Raw genomic sequence first — 26,350 nt, 5'->3', positions numbered from 1 at the left:
TGAATTATTGACCTAAAAGGAAAAATATTATTACGATAAGGAATACGTAGAAAGTCTGCAATCTTCCCAGTGTAAAACACAAGAGTGTTAAAAGCTAGATGCACTATTTATTCTCACTCTGTTTTACAGTAACGATAGGTTCTTGTCTGGCATATCTCTGGTAAGCTATTAGCAATCATCAGATTAAAGTTAATGAGAGTGTTCAATTATAAGAGACTTCAAAAGTATTAAATAAGTTTAAAATTTTATGAATACCACGAAATATTTGAGTATTCTACTAAATTCACAAAGACGACTATTTGAAAAATTATAAGAATTTACACATTGTCTCTTTCCAAATCAAAATGGACTATTTAAGAGTTGTTTATGTGGCGGATAGTGTAAACGGTTCGACCGAGAAATTTAATATGTATAAATATTGGGTAGAACTAAAATAATACCGGTCGCTGGAGATCGCTAAAATTTTAAAAAATTTCATATTCTGACTTGAACGCGTTCTAGAGGGACACGTATCCAACCAACTTAATCGTTAACAACGAAATATGAAATAACGCCAAATAGTTGGATACGAGTTAAAAATTGATAATGTTGAAGTTTTTTAATTTATGGTATTTATTATACTCAAAATGTAAAGAGTATATTTTAAAGACAGTCATAAACGATTTCCCAAACAAACTTTTTAATTTATTGCAGATCGGTTGTTTATTCTGATTAGGTAACCAAAATTCGTTTACTGACCTATGAAATCTCTTTTTGTGTTGGTTCATAACTTAATTTATAAACGGTTACGAACGGAATTATTTCATTGTAAAGTCGTTAATTATTATATTTTTAAAACCAATATAGTAAAGTCTATGTATATCCATTTTTGGTGCAACCCGACTGTACTATTTATTTCATTATTTATTTTGTATATTCTCATACATACATCTCTGACTCTTACAGTTCTGAATTAGCCAGAAGACTATGACACTTTTGTATTAATGATATATACCAGTAGTTCTTATAATTTTTTTTAATATTCCCCAGTCCATGACTTAAAATTTGTTGTGAAATAAAAATAGCAGTCGTGAAAATAATATCAACAATGTATAAATTATGCATTACCTTAGAAACAACAATAAAAGTATTAATTATTCAATACTGTACGTTCTTGATGTTTGTTAGCTGGCCTATGATCAACACTTACTACGTGAAGACATCTACGAGGATTGGAAATGGATGAGTTACCTTTTTGATTTTACTATCTCATATATTCTATCTTAATATCTCTTGTTGCCCAAGTGTACATTAGTTTTAAAAATGATTAATCACAGCATGTAACGGTAATTTGAGCAGCTTTTATACCATAAATCAAATATTATAAGAAGATGCAACGTTAAGAGATTATTTAAAGTGATTTTTTATTTATTATTGATGTAATGAAAACGTTATGTCTCTTCTGTTTATAAAAACTAATACATTATTTGTACGAAAGCTGCCAAATGCATGTTTAGAGCTGTTTTTAATCCTCTCTGTACCCAAAGTGTACAGGGAGAATTGGTAAGGTGTAATGATGATAACTAAATTCCAGCAGTAAAGTTCAAACTTAAAAATCCCATTGTTAATAAACAATAGCTATATAATTATTGGCGAGATTAAATTTTTTACTTCATTCTCACACTTCTATTAATATACTTTTCAAGCAGTCAAATTAATGCCAATAGTTCAAAATGTAAAGAGTATATTTTAAAGACAGTTATAAACGATTTCCCAAACAAACTTGAAAATTTATTTTTAACTTTTTCTTAAGATGCTAACATTATTCAATATAATGTTGTTCTTTAATTCAGATATTGCTCCATTTGTTACATAAATTTACACAAGAGTGCTCTACCGCCATTCATACATTTATCCCATGACCAGTGAAGAAATCTTATTTCTTCTCTTATCAACACTAGAGTGCCGATATAAATATATAATTCTATTTCACTATAAACCCAGCTGTTAAACCTTCTATTATATGTCCAGATAAACCAGTCATTATAGTGGGGATGGAAGCTTGGGAACTCCCTGAGTTGAGCGACAAAGTTTGTTGAAGACGACCATGATGACTACTAGAGAGCTTGACAACTGATGAAATTATAGGACGAAAATCATGGGGAACGAGTTGTATAGAAGAAATTGCAGTTTTTGAACTCCCGAAGTTGAACAACCCTCTTGTTGAAGACTTTCTTCACGTCTCCTACAGAGCCTAATTACTGAAGAAATTATAAAATGCAGTCAAAATGTGTAATAAATTTAAAAACACACAACAGTATCTGTTTTTGGTTATATATTTTTCTGGGTTAGGCAGTTTACTTTTGAGCAAAAAAGATAAAGAATATATTATTTTAGTAGGTAAAGTTAGCGCCCGAGAACTCTTAATGAATACATAGGAACATTTTAAATTTTTATTTCGAAGCCTCCCAGTAATAGCAGGGCAGGTAGACTGCAAGGACAGGATGTTTGCCATTGGCAACAAGCAAACAAACAATAATCTGTTTTTAGTAACGGTAAAGGCTTTAGCTATGCAAATTCTGCTACCATTTTTGGTACTGAATTTCATTAATAATAAAGTCCAAAATATACAATTATAAATTGCAATAAATAGTTTAGATATCCATGTTTGAAGTTTACGGTATTGATTTCACATATTATTGTAGGTTAGTGTTTTTTTATATTTGTTAATGTTGTTCATATAATTAGTGGTTCATACATAATCACATGATTTATTCGTTCAACCTACATTTTAAAGTCATGAACATGTTAGAAATACAATAGTTGGGTTAAATCAATGCTTGTCAAAATAGACAACATATCAGATAAAAATATTGACGTTATTAAAGCTCCTAATTTGCTAAGAAAAGAGGTATTTTATCGTACACGGTATTTCCATGAAGAAAGTTTTTGATTTTCGTTTAAAAAAAAGGTATTCTTAATATCAGTATGCAAGACGTTATGAATGCCTCCCGTATTGACCGAGTGATAAGACTCACTGACAGTGAAGGGGCTGGGTGTTTTCTGCAAGCAAGCCCACAAAGGTCAAAATGTTAGGTACTTGAAATTGGGCTTGCATGACTCTCTGCTTTTAAGCTTTAAAATAGCTCTATTGCACCATCTCTGCATTCTAAAAATTCTAATAAAGTTTCGTATCATTTGAATTCCCCAAAATATTCCCCCAGATCGTAGTATATATTCTAAGTTAGAGAAGTATACGGTAATGAGCACTCGAAGACTACAGACCGGGGAGATGCGGCCCAGAGTAAAGCACATGAAAAAAAAACGCCGACAAACATGTTTTACGTGGATGTAAGAACTGAGTGACTCGTTCATGTAAATATATTTTTTGACATCACACCAAAAATCTTAAAATACAAATAATGTAGGAGTTTTTATTCATCCACAAAGAATTACGTGTTAAAAGTAGGAGATGTGGGTAATTTTGTAATCAGACCACAATGATATAGTAAAAATGTGAAAATCTATAAAAGATATGAGCTTCAGGAAATGACATTATTGATGTAGGACTCAATTTTTTAAAATTTAAAATATCAAAGTAAATTATGTAATGAAGTAGGCTAAATACAATTTTTTAATTAAAAAACGCCATTGTGTCTAGCCATCTACATCATGTACACTGACACACACAGTTGTTTTCCCCAAGTCTTTATTACAATAAAACAATTTTAACGTAAAAACTCAAACATAAACCTTAGAGTGAGTTTGAACAGATTAAGAACCAACCATGCCACTGGACACAGAACATCTCATAGCCCCCATCAGAGGCAATGAAAGACCGATTAAAACATGTACACAAAGTAAGGATAGAATCTTTCTCAGCAACGAAATAATACTATGCTACTCGATAATTGTACAGTTTAAAGATGTTTTTCTACCATTATCAAGTACGGAATTACCATAGTAGCCTATTAACGAATCCTGTCAGTCGATAAACTGGAAAATGTTAATTACTCTCTGACTATTGAAAAATGTTTGAGAAAGTGTACGAAATGTACTTTAAATTATCTATGAAGCTTAATTTTTATCTATGGAACATCGACTAGGATGATAGTACAAGTCACTCCATGCTATTTTTTTATGATATTGTTTTAGAATAGAACATAATATTTCCTTGGTCTTATTGGTAGTTATGATGGTGAGGAGAAAAGTAGAGAATAAATTAATTTGTACAAAAAGTGAGAACAGTCTCCTGACATTCTAGCACGTCCAAAAATTATATTCTAAATATCCACAAAATATTTCGAAACGGCTTTTATCTTTAAAATATGTAAGCAAGAATTATTTCTATTGTATCTATCAATAGGGTACGACAGGCATCATTGAAGCCTCTCATTTATTTATTTTTCTGTGAAGGGGAGGTGTAAAAATGTGTTTACGTATAGTATAAACATATGTCTGAGTGTTTGTTCGCAGAGTATATTATAAAGAATAAATGAGCTACATACATTTTGTATACATTCTCAAAGAAGTAGTAATTATAATTAATTTCTAATAACGTAATCTCAGTACAATCCTCTACAAACTTAAAGGTTTCCTTAAACTCACTCAATAACTTTATATTATGATAATTAAAAATCTACATAATGTAAAATTCATTCCCTACTCAATCTTATCCTCCAAGAGGCTTCAATTAAAACAGAAGATTAATATTATTGCTGTTTGACGTCAGTGATTAATTACAATAACTTTCATTAGGAAGCGTTGTAAGCTGCACAGATGTAATAGAAACATTACTTATTCAGGGGAAATTCGTAAAAATCTTTCAATTAAAACAGAAGATTAATATTATTGCTGTTTGACGTCAGTGATTAATTACAATAACTTTCATTAGGAAGCGTTGTAAGCTGCACAGATGTAATAGAAACATTACTTATTCAGGGGAAATTCGTAAAAATCTTTCAATTAAAACAGAAGATTAATATTATTGCTGTTTGACGTCAGTGATTAATTACAATAACTTTCATTAGGAAGCGTTGTAAGCTGCACAGATGTAATAGAAACATTACTTATTCAGGGGAAATTCGTAAAAATCTTTCAATTAAAACAGAAGATTAATATTATTGCTGTTTGACGTCAGTGATTAATTACAATAACTTTCATTAGGAAGCGTTGTAAGCTGCACAGATGTAATAGAAACATTACTTATTCAGGGGAAATTCGTAAAAATCTTTCAATTAAAACAGAAGATTAATATTATTGCTGTTTGACGTCAGTGATTAATTACAATAACTTTCATTAGGAAGCGTTGTAAGCTGCACAGATGTAATAGAAACATTACTTATTCAGGGGAAATTCGTAAAAATCTTTCAATTAAAACAGAAGATTAATATTATTGCTGTTTGACGTCAGTGATTAATTACAATAACTTTCATTAGGAAGCGTTGTAAGCTGCACAGATGTAATAGAAACATTACTTATTCAGGGGAAATTCGTAAAAATCTTTCAATTAAAACAGAAGATTAATATTATTGCTGTTTGACGTCAGTGATTAATTACAATAACTTTCATTAGGAAGCGTTGTAAGCTGCACAGATGTAATAGAAACATTACTTATTCAGGGGAAATTCGTAAAAATCTTTCAATTAAAACAGAAGATTAATATTATTGCTGTTTGACGTCAGTGATTAATTACAATAACTTTCATTAGGAAGCGTTGTAAGCTGCACAGATGTAATAGAAACATTACTTATTCAGGGGAAATTCGTAAAAATCTTTCAATTAAAACAGAAGATTAATATTATTGCTGTTTGACGTCAGTGATTAATTACAATAACTTTCATTAGGAAGCGTTGTAAGCTGCACAGATGTAATAGAAACATTACTTATTCAGGGGAAATTCGTAAAAATCTTTCAATTAGTTGTTTAAAGGAATGGTCGTGATTACTAGTTTTTAATTAATTCATCAGAACTACATTTAACAGAACTCGATATGCTGGTTTACAAATGATGCAATCTTCATAATGCTTACCAACACGACCTACTCAGATATACTACCTAAGATTGCAACTTATTGGGTACTGTTGTTATAAGCTCAATATTTATGTATTTTTACACATAAAATAAAAATAAAACTACAGTAATATTAATTATATTAAGTTTGCCGTCTCGTTATTAGTACTGTAAGCAACGCACCCAAAGGTAATTTAACCTTACCTGGTCCCAAACCTTACCTTATTGGGTACACAGTTCCAAGGGGTTCAATATTCATAATTACGAGACAAAATTGCCTACCTTTTTGAATTGTTACCCCAAAAGGACTGTTACAATCTCTACTCTGTAGTAAAAAGTCTTAAAAAGGGCAGAAAAAGACACTTTAGTGTAAGCCTCAAAACTATAACAATATCATAAATATAAAACTCGTTGAATTATATAATAATTATATCTACTTGACATCAAACCAGTATTAAAAACAGATATTAGTAGATAAGGTAATTAATTGCGACGATAATCCAAGGTGAACAAGGAGCAAGTTTAATTGAGATTTTGTTTATTTTCAATTTTTATGAGGTTAAAATGGATGACTGTAGTTCAGAAACTAACATAATCAAGAGAAGTTATAATAAATGTCCTCAAAACAATTCGAGTTAATACAAAGGTAACCCCACACTGTCAAATTAATGTAAAATGAAATATTTTTACGTATATTATGCAATATTATTTAGATATGTACTTTATAAATTAGAAATACAGTATATCAGGCTCTTAAATCATCAATGTGGAACAACATAGTTACTTTTAAGACAGCAATAAAAGATAGCAATGAATTTATTTGTTACAAATATAACAGTTAAAGGAAGTCAATTTACTATATTTTTTCGGAGATTATAGAGAAAGGTAATAAAATAACAGATAAAAATCAATGTTGTTTACCGCATCGTAAAAACGTAGTCAGTCTCTGTTGTTTAACTTTGCTACAATTCTTCCGGAAAGTACGATCACGCAAGTCTTCAAAACCTTGGGCTTCTCCACTTTGTAAAACCAAACCGGATAACCCGGACATCCGGATAAGTGAGGTACGAATAAACGGGGTTGTTATGTAATTGAATCTTTACTAGCCAACTTTAATGTCTATTGAAACCTAAACAACGCCAAACCACATTATTGTCTTGGGAACAGTGTAGATAATGTTATAATAAAACATCCATCTTCCAGAGTTTAAACTCGGTACCACATGAATTACAAAACCTCATTGTGGTCTCACACAAACAGGACCTCGGAACTCGACACTCAACATCCGCTCAGTGCTGCCACCTGTAGGGAAAACTATCGCGTTAAATTACACAACCAAGGTAAAAAACATGAAAATCGTCTAAACTGTTTTTGTACAACTTCTCTCGAACAAATCTTCTTTTCTTGTAATTTCCATTCGGATAAATGTCGATGGCACGGTTTATATTCGGTTTTGGCGATAATCACTTTACAAAGATTAGTCCTTTTAAATGTTATAGATTATCCAGGTTCGTCTGTACAATGGTAGTAGCGCTGTTGAGTGTTGAGGTTATAATGACGGACTTTCCCGCCATTTAATGCTTGTGCAACAACAAACTAAATAACTGTCCTTGGCATAATAGTTGTGGGAAATCGTGTCACAGGAGTTGTAGTTAAGTCAGCGAAGATAGTTTATTTTAACAATTTATTACAACAAAATTACTGAAGCTAGTGCAACTTTGATTTTCTGTACACAAAGCAAATCTCTAACGCTTCAAGGTTATGTCGACATCGCACCCGCGTCCTGTTGATGTTTGACGAATGGCCGGTTGGTACAAACAATCAGCTGATTGTGTACGGCTGCCCGGTGACCTTGAAATATTACTCACGGCCGGCTTAGTATACGCCTGTGGTTAATCTGTCTTCAATAAAGAGAATAACCATAAAAATAAATGAATTTCCCAATTAGATTTTTTTTAAGAGCGCACTGCTTGTTTTATATATAAATATAATTGGACCATTGTTATAAAGCGTACCTTATTAGATATTCAATGTTGTGTCACTTTTTGGGACTTCATATACCAATCGATAAACGTAAAACCTTTTAGAGCTTCAGTATAGATCATGTGGTCAAAAGCTTTTGGTACTCCAATATCAATCAATACAGAGGAGACCTAAGCTCCATTTACATATTGAGTAAACAAAATAGGTACGAAAACAGAACTATGAGGGAGACCATACTTCATGTGGTTAGAAATGTTTATTATATGATCAATTTAGTATTGATCAACCACATAAAAACTGTTCTCTCCATTAAAAAAAATAGTAAAATATTAAAGAAATATTCTGTAAATACAATAATTTTTGTAATTTCGTAAAATCGACCGTTGATCTTTCTCTTATATTGTAAAGCGCTGAGTTAAAATTCAACCAATTCAACAGCATTTATAGTATTTTTATGATATTTTCGCCGAAAGAAAACGAACTTCTTGTGAATTAGGTCGAATAAAAAGTTGAAACTGAGGCTTATAACAATTTAGCCTAAGCAAGAAATTTGTTCCAAAAATTTATCAAAATATAGACAAAAACGGATATCGGTCTGTAACTATTAATACAGGAATTGTGTCTTTTTATTGTATCAGTGTGGTTAGCTTTAGGCGATTTTATATCTGGAAATATTTTGAAAACAAGAGTTAACCTTGTCAGCCAGTGACTCACCATTACATATTATGGATATAGTAGTACTAGGGTTTTAAATCAATATTAATCGATACCATAAATATCACTTGACTTACTGAATGTGCATTTTTAACGTTCGTATTTATTATTTTGTCATCAATAGAGAATTATTTTGTCAATATAGACGACAGGATAAACATTGTTATTTCAAACTTACATTGATAAAATAAATTGGGCGTAACTTATATGTTGATTGTGTAAAAAGTGAGAAAGAAAGTTAAGATATTTCTTCGAATCAATGATGAGACTTTTATTTATATAGGTTTGAAGTATATCTAACAATGTTGCCATACATTTATTTTATATATTTCTTAAGTTTTTATTTTTTGTTTGTATGTTCCAACTAGTTTTCCTTATTGCTAGTTTTTATAATATTTTTGCATTTAATTAATAACACAAATTGTGTATAGCATAAGTGACACTGTGAATGTCAAATTTGCTCCAGTTCACCTTCCTTTTAGTGCAGCGTCTGAAATCAGAGGCTGTCAAAGGCTTGACCTCTGGAATCTGGAGCCATATTGTTCGTTAGAAGAGATCAAAAATTCCTCGACGAAGAAGCTCAAAGTGAACTCTGATCAGACAATGAGAACCACTTGACCTAGATTACATAATATTTTGTAGTCTATGTGTCTCTGGTGTTAAAACAATCTAGAGAGTTCACTTTGAGCTTCTTAATCGACTCTCTAGATTACAGTACTGTTGTACCAATGTATATGATAACTTTGTCTTAATCGGATCAAGCATTTCCGAGCTTAGAATTTTCAGAGTTTGGTCGAAAAGCGCCAAAAACTTGTACATGTTTCGTTTTTAGACGTAAAAACTGGAAGTTACTTTTTAAACAATTTGCTTTATATGGGTAAACGCAGAAATGAACAAGCTAAATTTTAATGTAAATACCGTTATTGTAGATCTACTGGTTAGTTTGTGGATCTATACTTTTAAATCCGAAGTTAAACTGCTGTTAAATTACTGTCACAACATTCAAGTGATTTTAGTATTGGATAAAATGTCTCCACATGATACAATCAAAGGCTGAAGTGTATGTGTGGTAGGCGAGTGAAGAGTAATCAATGCAGGTATACAGTACAAGCAGGCACGCACCTAACCTATTGTGCTCTTATACATTGTGTTGCTCCATTGTCAACACAACGCCTGCAGCTTTAAACCTGATAATTCCAGAACAGTCTTGTCCTGTAGGAATAGTATTTTTTGTTTGAAGGCGCTGTGTAAAATGTACGCTTTATTGAGTGAGAGTTAGATAAGGGGTAGAAAATGTCATTATGGTCTGTCTGTCTGACCGCACGATATCTCGAAAAAACTTACCTTTAGCAATGACGTAGCCAGTGAGGGAGTCCAAGGGGTCTGCCCCCCCCCAAATTTTCAATCGGTTCAATTACTTTTTTAGCAAACGATTATTATTATCACTGACATGTACTGCTGAAAGATCGTTCTCAACATAGATACGGGTCAGGAACTAATTAAAGAAAATGGAACCTTATTTTCTCTCCACTTTGGGAAAATGTCAGTTGTCTTGATCCCCCTCCCTATTTTTTTCTAGCTACGTTCTTGACCTATAAATTTAAAACTGTGCATAAATAAAGCTTCATTTGTATATGACGAACACGAGTTGAAGCAGTACTTAAATTGTGGATAATATACTGATATCACACGAAAAACAATTAAGCTAAGTAAGCTTAGTACTCTATTTTAACACTTTGAAGCCCAAAGTATTATAGGGGTATCACACCTGTGGTCCAAAAAACGTTTTTTTGTAAATTGTATTTATCTAACCTTATTGTCTGAGTGTTAGCGAAGCCTATTATTCGAGGAGTTGGAAAATTTTCATTTCTGTCTGTCTGTCTATCCGCAGAATATCTCGAAAACGAACTGTACTATAGACTTGAAATTTTGCATGAAGCCTTTTTTCTATTAGTAACACTGAGTTAGATGATTAGAATTAGGTCATCTCTTTGGATTTGGTTGGGTCTCTTGAATAATTTACGTAGGTCTTGTGGGTAACTATGAAGGCAGCGAAAAAATATCAGAATAGATTTGTAAAAAAAACTCACTCAGTATAATCATGAGATTTTTACATGTGACATATAAACACATGTAGTTAACTATACCAACACATCTAACGTCATTTTATGGTGACTTGGTATGTAAACGTTTATTATGTAAACACTGATATGAAACCCAATTTAATGAAAAAAATATGATTGTATCATATGTTAAGATATCTTAAGAAATATTTCATCTACAGACTAGAAATTTATCATGAAATTTTATTTCTACATAGACTATAATTATGTAATGGTGTATGTCCAAGTATACTATTTTGCTGGGCATCATTGAAGCCAGAATTTCTCTTTTGACTTTCCTTGGGGTGAAAAATGTCTTTTCTGTATGATTGCCTGACTATTTATTCACAGGATGTCTCGAGAAAGATTTCATCTGTAGTCTTGAAATTTTGCATGAAATTTCATTTCTACATAGGCAAGAATGAATTCTATAATGTTCCATGTATAGCCATATAATTCAGCTGAGTGGTGTTGAAGCCTATCACTAAGTAGGTTGGCACAATTTCTCTTTTGATTGCCGGGAGATGTAAAAGTGACATAGCTCTATGTTCATCTGTCATTCTATCTGTCAATAGTGAAAGATCTATAAACTTGAAATTTTGCACGCAATCTCAGCAAAGCTTATTACACGACACTTGGTACGGCGTACTCCTGCCTTGTATAGACAAGTATAGTTAGATATGATCTGCGATTTCGGTTTACCTTCGTTACAATCAGTTAATAACTACGGTGGACACAAAATTGTTTATAAATTTTGTGATACCAATGTTTGAAATGCAAACAATTATTATTAATTTGTTATTTCTGTTCCAGAGGTGATGGGGTTTGGTTCGGAAATGAATGGCTGCGGCCAGTTCGTCAAGTATGGAATGTTCGTCTCTAATTTTGTTATATTTGTAAGTATTTTGCACGTTATAAAAGTGTATGTAAATTTGAGTACGTACTTAAAATTAGTAAATTTTCGCTTTTGACATTTTAATCAATGATAAGCACAATTTTTATGTAGCAATACTGTGTTATGTCTTGTGCGAATAATTATTAACTATTTTACAATTTTGACTTGTAGGAAAGAAGACAGATTATATGTAAAACTATATTAGAGATGCATTAAAATGTGTGTTAATATATTAAATTAAAATGTAGATTAATCCATAAAAGTTCATTTCTACAATTAATTATTCATAATGGTAAAGATTTTAACATGGCCTTTCAATAATTTAAACTCACACTATATTAAAACTTATAAATAGTGTGTTTTAAATATTTAAGTTCAAAAATACCTTAACTGCTTTATATGGGATTATAACCAAAATAAAAATGTCATGTTTTTGTAATTTCCATAATTGAAAATTTTCTTATTCAAAATACTTATGTAATAAGTTATGCCAGGTAGCAAGTTGGCAAATTAAGGTAAAAATATATTCAATTATTCTATTAATAGGCCTATATCATAGTTGTGTTCACAAACTCATGTTATATCTTAATACTCAATTTTTCAACTGAATATATAAAAGTATAATTATATATAATAAAACTTCGAGGTGGTTTAAATATATTCAATTATACTATTAATATATCATAATTGTGTTCACAAGCCCATGTTATATCTTGTAACAATGTTTCAACTGAGTACCTATATAGAAATATAATGATATATATTATAAAATTATATAATAACATTTTGAGGTGGTTTTTGGAGTGATTCAATGAATACATGGAGAAATGGTTTGGAAATTAGACTACGAGGGTGATTCAAAATCCAATTTCTATGAACTCTATCTAAAACTATGAAATCGTTTATAATTTTAATGTATTGTACAATATCTCTTTATTGACCTCTCAGAAGAGTGTCAGGGACTAAGATACTATAACATGTGAGCTGTCTTATAGTAACAAACAGTATATGAGAGGTACTGCCTTAAATTCCTTAAATTAAATTAAATTAAATTCCTTAATTGCTTAAATTCCTTTTAAGCTTATTAAAAAAAACTACTTTTTGTCTTGATCTTTGGGACTGTTATTAGTAATTTATTCCTTGTATTGAAAAAAACTCTTTTGTACGAAGTTCAAACATTTTTCTTTACTTTTGATTCTTCTTTAGAAAATAGAGTGTGCTGTGGTCTTACAAGGAATTTACAAATTCAGTTTCAGGTGGTTTTAGATCTGTGTTTTTACAGGTGGGAGGAATCACTGTATTCGTGATCGGAATATGGACACTTATCGACAAATCGTTCATCAACGAGCTCCTCGGCACGAATCTTTTCATGGGTGCCGTCTACATCCTGATAGCCACTGGCGCTCTGGTCACCCTCGTCTCGTTCTTCGGCTGTCTAGGAGCCATCAAGGAGATCAAGTGCATGCTGCTTACGGTCAGTATCTTTATGCCTTGCAAGGAAGCATTTTTTGTCCACGACATGAATATTATTAATATAATCAAGAAGCTTTATTGTCATTAAATACACATGTTTAAAATAGACGTAGTCATAAACATAGTAAGCATGTACTATAACTAATATAAACTAGATAACACTAAAATTATTTTCCTTCAAACTGTTCACATATTTGTGGTCTGAAGAAAAATGTTATTCTAGTTGTAAAAATTAAAATTTTATCAAATAAAACACATAATTTATTAAATAAAAATGCACAAAAGAGGAAGATAAAACAATTTAGTACCATCAGTGTGACTAGAAAGCTTCAACACTTAAAATTAAAATGATCACTTAAACAACATTAATAAATAAAAAACAAATTTACAGATACAATATTTTTTTAAATAACAAAGTTTACAGTTAAAATATATTAAGGTACTAGAATCACAGCCAAAGAATTCATTAACAGCATGTAAGGAAGCTATTTTAAGCCAATTCTTAAGAAATATTTTTAATTTATTGGTACTTGTTGTCCATCCACTATCAGGCAACTTATTAAAAAGTTGAACCTCCATAAAGCAGTGACTTTTTTATTTCTCAAGTCTTAAAGGAATTAAATTCAACAAGTGGAGTAATTGTCTGAGGCAGTTATAAATTTATTAATTAGGGTATTGACAACAATATCCATCTGCCAAATTTGATAAAAAGTCATCATATAAATTGGCCATAGCTTACAATATGTAAAAAACGTATTTTTACAGATTTAAAAAAAATTTGAGTTGTTTTTAAATAAATTTTTCACTAAAAACCAAAACTAAAATTTTGGACCTTCACATCATTTTTTAAACACTGAAGAAGCCAAGTACTAAGAAATCTTTTCAAGAATTTCCATCGATCTTAAGATGAAAAGTTCTGATAATATGACTTGTCCTCATCTAGATTCTTTTCTTGAATTTCAAAAAAGAATGAGAAATTGGCATGTGAGTACCGTAATTATAATATGACTGGAAAATCGTGATTCTATTAAGATACCTATTTTCATTAAGTGTTATAAATTTTGACCTCATGATTTTTTTAGAACCCATTCTGTTTAGATATAGCTCAAAAAAGGAACAGTAGGAACCGAAATATAGGTTTTAAAATGTTCTGTTCAACAGGAAATGCTATTTGAATTGTTGAGCAGTGTGTTCTTTACCATTTTTATGCATTTTTCATGTTGGCAAAAATCCTACTTTAAAGATGTTCAGTTCTGTTCAATAGAAACACAGGTCTACAAATCATAGTCTTAATAGCTTGTTTGGTCTCCCGTTGCAGTATTTCATCATGGTGCTGATCATCCTAGTGGTGATGCTTGTGGGTGGTATCCTCGGGTACGTGTTCCGCGAGAAGGTGCGGTACTCCATGGAGCAGGAGATGTACAGCAGCATCAAGTCCTACAACGAGAAGAAGAGTCTCCGTCGTGCCTGGGACGACACGCAAGAGAACGTAAGTGAACATAGTACGTTTAATGATCCTTTATATCTAGGGCACGTAAACATGCTCATAACCAGAGCCAGGTTGCGAGATAGCTTTCTCCAACAGCAAAGCTCTTGTAAAAGATTGGGAAAAGAGGATAAGAAAATTTAATTGGAGTAGAGCCTCAGGATTAAGACAATCTAAAATGTTTATCTTTCCTTACGCTAAAGGGTGGGCATCTCTCCTAGATCAGAGTAAGGAGGATAAAAGAATGATATTAGGGATGTTGACAGGACATGGCCCTCTAAGAAAACACCTCATGAAGGTAGGCCTTAGCCAGACTGACGAATGCAAACTCTATGGAGAAGAGGAGGAATCAGCGGAGCATATTTGGTTAAATTGTACTGCCATATCAAAAATTCGGAAAAGATTCCTGGGAGCATATCTCCTCAGCTCCAAGGACAGGAATGAACAGGAGCCCTCAAATCTGTGAAAGTCCCAGATTCTGAGGAGACAAATATAAGTAAGGGAGGCACAAAGGTCCTTTTTAGGACTAATCGTGGCGACAATCATCTCTTTCCCTCAGGATTAAAAAATCGTAATCTCTAGAATGGACGTAATGAATCAAATTGTTAAGATTATATATTTGTAATGAGATAAAATAATTCATGTTTTTGGTTAAGTTGCGGGCAGGCCCTACAACGTATTGTGATTTGTTGAATTGTAAAATAAAATAATACAAAACTCAGTTGGAGCCATCAGATGCAACGGTTTTATTCATAGAGTAAAACGGAAAAATAATAGAGGGAAAGTCTATGTGAAAAGTTGGTGACAAGATTTGATTCCAGCGCTCTCTTGCATTGTAGTACCCTCCCTAGCTCGCCAGAACTTCTATTATCTTAACATTGATATGAATCTTAACTTAATGAACAAAAAAGTGAATGTGGCATATTGCAAGATATTCTCAGCAAATTTTCATCTGTAGACTTTTGATGAAACGTTCTTTCTACATAAACAAGAATGTTCTATGATGGTGCATGTTCAACCATAGAATTTGGATAGAATTTCTTTTCTATACAATTGCTTGTCTCCGTCTCTCTACCCAGAGGATATCTCGAGAATAAAATGAGCTAATAGATCTGAAATTTTGCATGGGACCTCAGCGAAGCGTGTTACGCAACACATGATGTGGCATATCCAAAATGATAGAAAACTAAATGATAATGTGTGATTGCAGTTGCATTGCTGCGGCGTAACGAGCTTCACGGACTGGCGAGGAGTCATCCCTGACAGCTGCTGTAGGGATCTGGCAGGCAAGGTAATACATATATTCTTCTTCTTACTTTTTTCCAGATGTCATGTAATGTTTTTGTGGGTTTCTTTCTAAAAATGGCATTTTTACTTTTACTTTTGTATTAACCCTCCCTTTCCTTCAAACAAACCCTTTATATATCGGTTAGAGAGCCAAACAACAAATATTTTACAAATTACAAAGTACAATTACATTTATTTTATTAAATAATTTAAGTTTGGTTACTTTATACTATTTTCTAAAAGTTCAACATTTTTATGATAAAGCAGAAAACCGTTCTATGTACTCATTGGAAATCAATGAGACAAATTTATATCATCACACTCAGTAAATTGCTTTTGATTAAACTTAAATTTTAGTTTCAGTCCCCTGTTGACAGTAGAAATTTTAATTTTATTAACTGAATTTTATTTAATCAATTACTCGTACTTTTAAGGAATTGTAATGCTTATTTTGATGCATCTCGCTCCAATTGTCCAATCTCATGAGCCTCAGATATGCACATTGTGAGTGCTCACATGTCCTCTGAGGTGAAATGTTGATTCATCACTGAACATGACATGATCCAGACTTCATTGTCTTGCAACATTTTTTGCTAAATTGGCACATAAACTATAGTTTGCAGGCTGCAACAACTGCAAATGATAAGGACGTAGTTATAAACATTTCTGAAAAACTTTCAAAACAGTCGTCACTGGAATTGCTAATTCACAAGTAGCCATCTGAACTGAATTCTGTGGGTTTTGCGTTAAAGTCTCTTTCATTCGCTCAACACTCTCTTCACTAACCATTGGTTGTCCCGTACTCTTTCCTTTGCAAAGGCACCCGATATCTTGAAGCTGATGATACCATCTATGGATGTTATTACAACATGGAGGATCACAACCGAACTTTATACGGAACGCAAGTTGCACAGTTATTACAGATTTGGTCTTTGCAAACTGCAGAATATAAAAAGCCTTTTGTTCACAAGTTGCCAATTTTGTTACTAGCAGTTTCTAACCGATGGCAGAAGAAACATTTTGTCCGCATGCGCACAGGTGACAACAAACAAAACTGTTGGAATTGTTCGTTGATTTGATGTATGAATTATAATTTTAAGTTATATTTAAAACAAGCTGCAAAGCGTTAAAAACCCCAATATTTATTTATAAACACCCAGTATAGTATGGTCGGTTTGGACAAATAGTATACTGTGAATAAAAGTAGATACACTTCATATTATCATAATAGATGGTAGCAGAAACAAGTCAGAAAGTCCTTTGTGAAATCCAAATTGATATTATATCTTAGATAAGCACCACACTTTCATGAAGTTTGGCGTTTATGTTGTTTTAGTTGTATAATTTAATGGAAAAAATAGTGAAATTTCTGAAATTAATTTTGTTAGCTATTTGGAAGTTGAAAATTAAAAGTTTTAATTTGTTATTTCTAACTTGATTTAAAAATCTCCGAGGATTATGAGCTGAGGTAGATGGTGATGTTTTGATATCCAAGAAATGATGAATCCATTTGTTGTAAGGTTTTTGTATTCCAATGTTTCATCACGGAAAACAAAGTCGGTGATGTGTATTTGTTTTGTCAAAATGCAAATAAAGTTTTTCGTTGGATATTGACAAAGAGACAATAGACAATAGACAATAGACAATAGACAATAGACAATACACAATAGACTTTATTTACATAATCTTGGAGATTAGCATTAGCGTCAAGTTACAAATCATTAAAAAATGTTACAGATTTTTCTGAAAGTTATCAGTTTTGAGATCGACCTGTTTTATTCAGATATTCTTCTAGTGAGTAAAAAGGATTCTTCAGTAGCCAGTTTGTTAATTGTTTCTTTAGCTTCTGGGGGGGCACATTCTTCAGGTTCTCTGGTAGAAGATTAAAAAGTTTTGCACCAATGTATGATGGTTTCTTGCTGTATAGAGTGCGGTGGTGAGGAGGTAGGGCAAAGTTTGCGGCATGCCTGGTGTAGTGATGGTGGATATCTCTGTGTCTTTGTTGTTCTGTAGAGACTGTGTGCAGGATGACCTCTTGTATGTATAGTGACACCACTGTGAGAATGTTTTGCTCGACAAATGCCGCTCGGCAGCTCTCTCTTTGCTCGAGCCCTGCCAGAGATCTTATAGCTTTCTTTTGTTGAATGAGGACTCTATCCAGGTTTGTTGCAGACGTTCCTCCCCAGGTTGCTATGCCGAACCTTAAATGGGTTTCAAGGAAGGCATAGTAGGCGGTCTTTGCTGCCTCTGGCGTGCTTATTTGACGGAGTCTACGGATCAGAAAAGCTCCTGAGCTGATCTTCCTACATAGTAGATCTATGTGTGTCTTCCATGAGAGGTCGGAGTCGATTGTGACGCCCAGGTACTTTGTGTTGGTTTTATACTCATGTAATCTGCCTACTGATGTTTCAGTGTTTTTTAATCTAGTGTTAAAAATTATTTGTACAGTTTTATCAACATTAAGGACTAGGTTGTTTGGAGCGCAGTACTCTTTGGTCCGGTTAAGAGCTCTTTCGGTATTTGTGGTGAGTAACTCACTGTCGTTTTCTGCGAGTGTGATAACTGTGTCATCTGCGTACATTACAGTGTGACAGGGCCCTTGTAGGTACGTTGGTAGGTCATTTGTCAATAGGATGAATAGTATTGGCCCCAGGACAGATCCTTGTGGTACTCCTCGTTTTACTTCCAGCAGATCAGATTGGACCCTTTCTGATGAGTTATTAACAGTATGTCGCAGCTCTACGAGTTGTTTTCTATCACTCAGATAGCTAAGAAACCATTTTGCTGATTGTCCATTTATTCCCAGTGCTTTTAATTTTTCTATCAGGCAGGTATGACTTATGCAGTCGAACACCTTGCTGAAATCTAGAAAAAGACTGGTGACCATATGGCCTTCCTCTAACATGTCTATAATGTGCTCGACGAGTTGTATTATGGCCGTGGCTGTTGATTTGCCCTTTAGGAAGCCATGCTGCTGGTTTGTGAGTAGTTTATTTTGGTTCAGATAGTGTAGAAGTTGTTCCAGTACAATTTTTTCTATGACTTTAGAAAAAGTTGGTATGAGAGAGATAGGGCGGTAGCTATTAGTTTCTGTTCTTGGTCCTTTTTTGTACTTGGGATATATCTTGGAGATTTTTAGTTTGTCTGGAAAAATGCCTTGCTGCAGGGATTTATTTATAATGTTGGTCAGCGGCATGGTTAGTTCGTTTTTGCAGTCTTTGGTCAGCTTGGCAGATATATCATCAATGCCGGCGGAGGTTTTTGGCTTAAGGGTATCTATAGTTTTCTGCACCTGTGTTTCTGTTATTTGTTGAAATTTGAAACTATTGTTCGTTATTGGGGTTTTGTAGTTGGTAGTACTATTTGGGTTGATGTTTTTGTTAATGTATATTGAGAGTGGTTAATGTATATTTTGGAGACAAGTTGTAGATCTGAATTTGTTGTAATGTGCTTTTTTTTATTTAAAAGTGATTTGTAATTTAATATAACTTGCCAGGAAACGGATATGCTTCAAAGATTTCTGACACAATGAAGTCAAATGAGTCTATTATTATTTTACAAGCATTCCTTGCAAGCTTGTCTAGATTCTGTAAGAGCTCTAATAGCATTTTTAACACGTTGACTGCGGCAGACATCTCAAGCCACATAAGCAGAGTGAGAGTACCTAAGATCACTCATTTAGAGCCGCAATGAATGTGTTTTTTGTAATATGAAGCAAAAACTTGCGCAGCAGATGTGACAAGTATGAATAAAAAATAAATATTAAATCTGCAGTTTGAATGCTAAAGTTGGAGTACATCTGCTTTATTTACTCCTACATATTGATGATTTTCTTCATCAATCCTGGAAGCCTTTATCAGAAATCCTGAAATGCACACCTGTTTTAAGGGATTTTACAGACTTAATTTGTAATAAAAAAATATTAATCTCTTTAGATATAGTCTGTATATTATGTTATATACCATTTTTCTTATCAAAATTTATAGAATCAAATTATATAAGCTTTTTTATTAGTGGCTTCTAAAAGTAAAGTAAAATAAAATAAAATAAAATCTTACATATATAAAAGTATTTAAATGTTAATAAAATATTAATATACAAAATCCAGAATAGGGAAATCTTAGCAAATGTAATCCTGACAGTAGAAATATAGGTTCTTTTCCGTTAATTCACTACCATTAGTTTTATGGTCTGGAATTCCGTTAATTCACTACCAATGATGTTTGTACTTAAATTAGATTAAATTTTGGTTTTCTTTAGCCAATTTTGTTAGTTAATAATAGTAAATACCTGGAATGAAGTGATTTAAATAGCATCTAAAAAACATTTTACAGTAGAACCTCGGTTAACCGAGGTAATTGGGACCGAGGGTACCTCGGATACGGCGAACCTCGGATTAACACGGAACGGAAGTAACTAAAAAATCGTTACCGGGGCTAAAAATAGCTCAAGATATACTAAAACATGAACAAAAGTTATTAAACTGAACTGTTGTTTAGTTTATTAGTACAAGAAATGTTTATTAGTACGCAATAAAACGTGAGAGGAAACGGTAACACTCACAATACTAAACACTGTTTTAATATAACACTCAATTTATTGCACAACTGAATACGTATGATATAGGCTACACAATGTACAGAAGTTTAGTTACAGTACAGTATTTCCTGTTTACAAAATTAAATCAAAGAAATGAAAATTAATTTACTGTACATTGTACAAAAATAAACAAAGTAAGCTAATCTTTTTTTTCCCAAAGAAATCAGTTATTGTTTTTTTGACCTTAGATTAGAGGATCTTAGGCTAGCCGCCCTGTTGCGCCAGCGTCGCAGCCAAACTAAATCGTTTGTTGTTGCGGTTTCTTGTTGTTCAATGTATGCCAGTGCTCCCTCGATCGTTCTTAGACCTTCTGTATGTGATATTTTCTCAGTCGCCCCATCAGGTTCATCGCTGTAAAAAAAAACTTTTGTTTTACGTAACCGTAACGCAATCATAAGGCAGCAGTTGGAAATTGGTATGAAAATTAGTTTTGGATTGATGAATGGCGCAACATTTAAACTAAAGTGTAACAAATATACTGTAGTTGTGTTAAAAAATTGATGTTGGATTATGTTTTTATGTTAAAATTTTGCATAAAAATAAAAAATCAAAAACATAACTTGTCATCATCTTCTGGTTGGTTGAGCAATCTGGATAATCACGTCATCAGTTAGGGCCTGATCCTCATCTCCATTGATCCATTCACTGATGTCCTCTGCACTGATGGGCTCAGCCACTGGAAGGTGGTTACAAAGATTCACAAGCTCTTCATTTTCAGGAGGACATTGCTCTTGGCTGGTTTTCAGGAGCCTGCTGTCTCTTGGCGGCTTGCCTTTTCAATTCCGAAAAAGTTTGCGCCATGACCTTCTTATAGTGTCCTCCCTAACGTTATCCCAAGCTTCTGACACCCAGTAGACAACATCTTTCATTGTGATTAACTTGAGAGCATCAGTGACACCCAGCCCGTCCTCTAGCTTCTCCAGTAGATTTCTAAGCAGCCTCTTTTTGTAGTTTCGCTTAAAAGTTTCTAGAAATCCCTGGTCTAGAGGCTGGATGAGGGCAGTAGTAACGTTTGGAGGCAAAAATAAGGCTCTAATGCCATCGCTGACTAGCTCATCAGCATCTGGATGGGACGAAGCGTTGTCAAGAATAAGAAGGGCCTTGCGAGGGAGTTTTTTGTTCTCCAAGAAAGCTTCAACGACTGGAACGAATTTCCTCAAAAAACCATTGTTTGAAAATCCGCGAGTCCATCCATGCGTTTTTCTGGTTTGTGTATGTGCTGGGAAATGTGTCCACATTAGTATTTTTAAAAAGCACGTGGCTTTTTTTACTTGCCTATTACAACTGGTTTGAGTTTCAAACTTCCTGCAGCATTGGCACATCCTAAAACTGTAACTCGATCTTTAGATTTCTTATACCCAGGAGCTGATGTTTCCTGCTGACTGGGCTAAAGTTTTTTTGAGGGCAACATTCTGAAGTTAAGGGCCTGTCTCATCACAGTTGAATAATTTGATCGGATGTAAGACCCTCACTCAAAATCAATTTTCTTATTTTTTCTTCAAAAACTGTCACATCAGTTTCATTACCTGAAAGTTTTTCCCAGATATATTAAGTTGCCGCACTCCATAACGGTTCTTCCATCGCATTAACCACCCGGAACTAGCGGTAAAAAGGTTCATCGCCATCGCCAAAAGATTTATGGAAAAATCTAGCGCTTTTGCCTGCAAAATAGGCCCACTTATTGGACTTCCCCTTGCTCTCATTTCCGAAAACCCATAAGAATAAAGCCTCGGAAGTTTTTTTTCATACTCACACTTTTTAAACGTTTTTCTCTCTGAATTGCAATTGGAATTTAAGCTCTGAGCCACCCCATTTTTCTAACTCAGCCCTCTTCCTCCTCCAATCTCCGACGGTAACCTCACCAACACCCAAGTCTTTAGCGACTGTTCTTATTGACTCACCATTGTCCAGACGACGAATCGCATTTAGTTTAGTCTCTAAGGAACACAACGACACGTTTTGCGTTTAGCACTCATTTACACCTACTGTAACTGCACTTAAACACACAATAAAAAAACAGTGATAGACACTTGACTTGTAAAAGTAAACAAAGGAACTGCCACTGAGAACGAAATGGCGTCTTCGGGCAGACCGATGATGCACGAACACATCCGAGATGAAGCTGTACACCAGGACCAGACCCACTAGATGCGCAATAAGCTACGGAGTCGAATCGGTGGTGGTGGGGAGAGCGAGTGGCTCAGTCGCGACTCGGCATTGAAAACAGTTCGCATTGGTCCGGGCGGCGAGCGGTGTCGGGTTACAACACCTGCAGCTGCTCTGGCGAGCGGTGTCGGGTGACAGTGCCGTATGCATTCGGCAAAGATAAGCGCTAAGCTACGCAAATATTTGGGCGAGGAAACACAACAGTTGCCAACAATTTACTGTACAGTAGTTTTAAACGCATTGCAGGCTAGCGTGCGTATTGCGATAAAAGGAGCACCCAAACGCTCATTACTGTACGTAGTTTGTGCGTGTTTCTTTTGCTTTTTAAATAAAAAAAAATCGTCCGAGGACGGCCTCGGTTAACCCGGAGTCTCGGTTAAGCGAGGCTCGGTTAACCGAGGTTCTACTGTACACGCCTTCATATGTTTTATTTATAATTCAAAAGGATACAAATAATCCAAAACTATTGCCTGTAATGAAACCTGCGTTAGTTCTGTCTGAGTTTTTTGTGTGTAATCAATCATGGCGTTATTGATCTGGGCTTGGACTTTACAAGCTCGAGTTCATTTTTTTCTAAAAGAGCAAGCAGCGGGCAAGCATCGCGTGATCTGAGTTTTGAATAGGCAAGCTAGGGTCTTTTGTTACTAAAGTAATAGAGATATTATTTATATACACCGGGGGAAATTTCTGGCAATGTTTCTTTTTTTGGAATTAACGGAATTCCAGACCATAAAACTAATGGTAGTGAATTAACGGAAAAGAACCGAAATATATAATGTTACAAGGTTTTAATTTGTTGTTAACAGTCTACATTTTCAAGGAAAACCCGCAAAGTCAAATTGTATGGACATTTACTGTTGTTCGGTCATGTAATTAAAAAAATAAAGATCATGCAATATATTGTGTTTTTATTACCTTTCCACAGTAATAATAACTTATGGCCTTTTCATTCATGTAGTCTAAAATTGGATGTCACCCTTAATAATATGACCTGTAAAATGATTTTAACCGGAGATTACAGGTTGCCATAATTTGTGCTCATGGCACTTTTGAAACAACTAGGTCATAAAAAATTATGACGATGGACACTTGAAGAATTAAACATTAGTTTATTGGAATAATTTCCCCTTTTTCATTTTCATTAGCTTGTTTTTAAGGTTTCTAAGAACAATCATAAAAAAATTAAATTTATTTAAAATTATGGCCGTTTTAAAAATGTTCAATTTTCAGAAACTGCCTTGCAAGTCATTCCAGTCGGATGGAAACATCTACACAGATGGATGTCTTCGTGCGGCTGAAGTGTTCGTCAAAGACCACGCTTCCGTGATTGGAGGAGCAGCTATTACAGTGTCTTGTCTCATGGTAACGTAATATTTTGTGCTTTAGTTCACCAATCTTAACCATTTTAGTAATTTCCCTGTAGACCACACCATCTTGAACTGACTTCGAGTTACACCTGTTGTTAATAGACTAGTTTTCCGTTGCTTCTAAATGACCAAAGTCTTTAGTATCACTACTTGACAAATGAACTATGGTTGAAACTGTATGATTAACGTACACAATTTGTTTAGAGTAATTTTGTTTTATCAAGATAGGTATTTTTAAACCAACAAAATAAAAGAATATGATGGAAAATAAACATTTCCGTTATAAAATCATCATTTTCGTTATGGTGGAAATAAAAATCTGTAAAACTTGTTTACAATGTTTAGTTAGTGCAGGGTGCATTCCTATAATATTTATAAGAAATTATTTAAACTTCCGCCCATTTGTTTCCTACACATAATGTTTTAATATAAGAGAAGTCTATCGCATAGCTGTACAAAATGGCGGTTTATCTTCTTCACTATATCTGGTGTCGATTGTTGGAGTTTTTCTATTGTAACTAATTAAAAAAGCTGTTATCAGCAAGCATATGTTTATAGATTCAAACCACTACCATTTTGTATAGATTGGACCGTTTGAGGCTGAATTTGTGGCATTGTATTCTCATATCAGAGTCCTTTAATTTGATGTAGGCCTACTATCCAATCTATGACCCCATTTAAGATTTTCTTATGACTCCATGAGGGCCGTCCACTGATATGGTAAAACGTACAATAATTGCATGAAAAAGTAGATATTCATATAGTATTGATGTGTAAAGTTACTTTATCTTCAATGGCTGAAAAAATTCAAAACATGTTGTTTTTAAAACTTTAATTAGCTGTAGACTCCTAAATGAGTAAGTTGAAAAGAAATTTTCCAAGGATAAGATAATGTTTTAAAATTTTGTATCATATCCAAAAATTGCAAGAAAATACAGTGTCTCTCAAAAAATGTTAAAGTCGGCCACCATATTGGAAAGTAGAGGCCAAATTTTAAATTAAAAAATCCTATTCTTAATTACCACTAAAAAGTAGGTGGTTACCGATTTAAACTTACTGGTAAATTTAGTCATTTTATAGATACCATTGATAGAATTTTAAGTAGTACGGTATGGTGTTAATTTTTTTTTTAGTTTCATATGGATTAGATTATAATTTCAATTTTGTTTCAGATATTTGGACTGATCTTTGCGTTTATCCTGTTCAAAGTCATATGAGAAGAAGAAAAGGTCTACTGAGGTTGCTGTGAGCTGGAAAAAAATAAATCAGCAATGTTATTCTTGTAATGCGGCAAAAAGACTAGGACTTAGGTTAAGAAAAATGTCTGAAAAGCAATCTCACAATCAACATTTAAAATTGAATTGGAATATATTGTGTGTTGTTGGTAATATGGACAAATTCAAAATATTGTTTCTTGACTATTTTCTATATGTAATCTTACTTTTTGTATATATGTGAGTGTATTTCTTGTTGGTAAACTTATAAAAAGATTACCAAAATTTTAAAATCTATTTTGAGGTTTGCTAAAAGAGTTATGGTGCTTATAACAACTGGTTGGACTTTTTTTATATTCACTGACCTATTTTTTACTAATTATTTTGTGACATCATTACTTAAGATTAAAGAATCACAATGACCAATCTTCAAATTAAAATATGTTTAATTACACATTTCCAAAAAATTAAGAATGTACCAAAATCAAGGAGTGTAACCTTCCATGAAAAAAGGGGTAAGAAAGTTTTCCCCCAGAACATTTTAATAATATGAAGTATCTTAACAGTGTTTATGCATTTATAAGGTTCAGGGAAAATTTAGTGTGCAAACCAAAAGAGAGTATATTTATATAAAACCAACAAGCAGAATTCGAGCAACTATAAACCAAATTTTATGCTTGTAAGGCACTTGTAAATGCCTGTAAATTGAAAAATTGTGATATATCTATTACAATACAACATTTTTTGAAGGGAATTGACATATTATTATGGTATAAAATATAAACATTCAAAACAAACCTCAAAAGTTTTTAATTATACTAATAATTTTTTTATGTTTTACTCGTGCATAAGTGCAATTTTACAATGTATAGTACTTGTAAATGTATAGTTTTAGTTTTTGTAAATATGATTGTTTTTAATGTTAGCATAGCTAATTATTCTAAAATCACAAGTTAAATTATTCTGCATCCATCGAATTATTGTGATTTATAAAATATTACCCATACAAGTATCATAAATTATATAGGTTTAGAGGAAATCTTCACATTAATAATAATATTTTTTAAATATAA

At 33.1% G+C, this 26,350-nt stretch overlaps 1 protein-coding gene across 1 annotated transcript; it reads left to right on the top strand.

Moving 5' to 3' along the window:
* Positions 1 to 11,582: 11,582 nt before the first annotated feature.
* Positions 11,583 to 26,350, top strand: LOC124363188 (CD151 antigen-like). Its single transcript, XM_046818340.1, has 6 exons — positions 11,583 to 11,686; positions 12,968 to 13,159; positions 14,477 to 14,647; positions 15,855 to 15,935; positions 23,927 to 24,058; positions 25,236 to 26,350. Exons 1-6 carry the CDS (start codon positions 11,609 to 11,611, stop codon positions 25,278 to 25,280), a joined length of 699 nt encoding a protein of 232 aa, XP_046674296.1. The 5' UTR covers positions 11,583 to 11,608; the 3' UTR covers positions 25,281 to 26,350.

The sequence above is a fragment of the Homalodisca vitripennis genome, chromosome 5, assembly GCF_021130785.1.
Source record: "Homalodisca vitripennis isolate AUS2020 chromosome 5, UT_GWSS_2.1, whole genome shotgun sequence".
Lineage (NCBI taxonomy): Eukaryota > Metazoa > Arthropoda > Insecta > Hemiptera > Cicadellidae > Homalodisca > Homalodisca vitripennis.
The sequence above is the reverse complement of the archived record's forward strand: the minus strand, read 5'-3'. Positions and strand labels throughout refer to the sequence as shown.

What these genes read in the sequence shown, in the direction of transcription:
- LOC124363188 (XM_046818340.1), top strand. Translation starts at nt 11,609, where the DNA reads ATGGGGTTTGGTTCGGAAATGAATGGCTGCGGCCAGTTCGTCAAGTAT. An exon ending in TCTCTAATTTTGTTATATTT is followed by an intron (nt 11,687 to 12,967) that starts GTAAGTATTTTG and finishes GTGTTTTTACAG; the next exon opens with GTGGGAGGAATCACTGTATT. An exon ending in GGGACGACACGCAAGAGAAC is followed by an intron (nt 14,648 to 15,854) that starts GTAAGTGAACAT and finishes GTGTGATTGCAG; the next exon opens with TTGCATTGCTGCGGCGTAAC.